This window comes from Aplysia californica, unplaced genomic scaffold (assembly GCF_000002075.1).
Source record: "Aplysia californica isolate F4 #8 unplaced genomic scaffold, AplCal3.0 scaffold00596, whole genome shotgun sequence".
In the NCBI taxonomy this organism is placed as follows: domain Eukaryota; kingdom Metazoa; phylum Mollusca; class Gastropoda; order Aplysiida; family Aplysiidae; genus Aplysia; species Aplysia californica.
In genome coordinates, this window is record NW_004797866.1 from 220,133 (window position 1) to 222,166 (window position 2,034).

At 39.8% G+C, this 2,034-nt stretch overlaps 1 protein-coding gene across 1 annotated transcript in view; it reads right to left on the bottom strand.

Moving 5' to 3' along the window:
- The window catches only part of LOC101861764 (unconventional myosin-XV), a gene marked incomplete at its 5' end in the record, with an annotated part of 199,411 nt that overhangs the window by 28,248 nt on the left and 169,129 nt on the right, over positions 1-2,034 (bottom strand). Inside the window, 2 exon segments of the mRNA XM_035972159.1 lie at positions 620-664; positions 1,824-1,921. Coding sequence (XP_035828052.1) covers positions 620-664; positions 1,824-1,921 — 143 coding nt within the window.

A 2,034-nucleotide genomic window follows, 5' to 3' on the forward strand; every position in this document is an offset into this window, starting at 1 on the left:
TATTCTCTCTCTCTCTCTCTCTCTCTCTCTCTCTTATATATATAAAAAGTTTCAGCTGACACTTGAATGAAGAAATGCTGCACTACAGAGCAGAGAATCCTGGTTCAATTCTCACATGGGGTGTTCTGAACTTGGGATGTGTTGAAGAGTTTTAAAGCTTTTCACACATTTGGCTCTACCCTTTTGGAAATGGACGTTGATGAATTCAGAAGTCCCACTCCTTAACTCTTCAAGCTCCATCAGACGCCGGGAGCGTCTGGCGGTAATAACTCTGTTCCCCAACGGACGATGGGAGCGTCCAATACTAGTGACATCTGTTTTCATTTCATCTAGTGCTAGTTTTTGCTTGTTTTTCGGAACTATTCCAGAAACAAGTTTTTTTTAGTAAAGAATAAGCCTTTGTTTCCGCCATTTAGAAGTTGGAGTCAAGCTTTTGGGGTTATAATGAGACATAGTGCACCAGGTTTAGGTGATTGTAGATAAAAACTCCGTGAAACGGTGGGAAAAAACTCAGGGTGTAAAGAGTTAAAAACACATAGAGTTTAGACAGGGATATCAAACCTATACAAGTATTCGTAAAAAACAACTGTTTTTTTTGAAGAGCCCACAAGTGACTTACCCTGACTGGCAGAGGGTGGAGAGTCTTGGGCTGATACAGCACAGGCTGGAGTAGACACACAGAAAGAAACATTTGTAATCACAGTTTCTACAAAACAAAAGCAAGTATTATATTGCAATAAATTAGGTAAATGTCACTGAAAAAACAACAACGATTATCAGGCTCAGTTGTACCTGCTCTAATGGCCACCTGTCCAAGACAATCACCTGTACAAATGACCACTTCCTACTTCCCCTTCACATTTTGTCCTATGATAATGAAACTGTCCAAGATGTTCACCTGTCTAAGGCAACTACTTTTATCCTAGACAATGGGTGTTAACTTACACAATTTCATCTTTTTCTAGATTTTAAAAAAGTTTTCCAGTTATGATTCACTGAGGTACAGAGTTTTTCGACATTCAAAGCTCTATTAAATTATATCAGGGACGTCAATTAAGCCAACGAAGACAGATTGAAGGCAAAAGTTACATTCACTATGGACCATTAAAAAATAAGTTTAAATCTTTTAACTCTCAGACTTGACAATTTAATCTCATCAAAGAGTTTATACCGTTGAGTTTTAGTTTTACTAAGAGTTTTACAGCACCTGCTACACAAAAAAGTCATTTGACAGCCAAAGATTAGAGGTGTAGCTGGAGACTAACATACAAAGCAAAGGAGGAGGAGAGATAAAGACAATAGAGATGTTTGACAGGAAAGAAGGAGCACACGACAGAGCTTACACAGTCTTAACCCTATCCGTATGCCTGGGGTCATTTTGTATCCCAGGGGTTGTATTCTTCACATTTTAGATTACTTTTAGTACGAAGATCTCTTTGACACTTTCAGTATTTCTCCAAAAATAATTTTGACAGAATGTTGTGCAAAGCGTACGGATCGGATTAATAAGTAAATTTCCTCTTTGGAAAGTGGTGGCACAGAGTTCCCCACGTCGTATGGATACGATAGTAAAACACGACGTACGGATAGGGTTAAGTGGTGGCACAAAGTTCCCCACATAATATGGATACGATAGTAAAACACGACATACGGATAGAGGTAACGGAGGCAGTGAGTGAGTTAAAACCAGGAGTAATTATCTCCTTGAGCAAATTAAAATTATTAACTGCACTTTGCCTATGGGTATCACCATGAAAATCTCGCCACATGCAGAAACCTCTCCCACATGTAGAAAACTCTCACACGTGTACTGCGGTCCCTACCTTCGATGAGGATGTTTCCACCTCGTGACGAGCCAAAGACTTGACGTACTCCGCAGGGAACAGTCCCACAATGCCATTGAGAGAGCCGTACATCCAGCCTGGGAGGAGTTCAGAGGTCAAAGAGTCAGCACAGGTGGTCTCAACAACTTGGTTTGTTTGCTTGAGTATATTACCACCAGATCTGAAAAGACATATTCAGATATTTTTGATT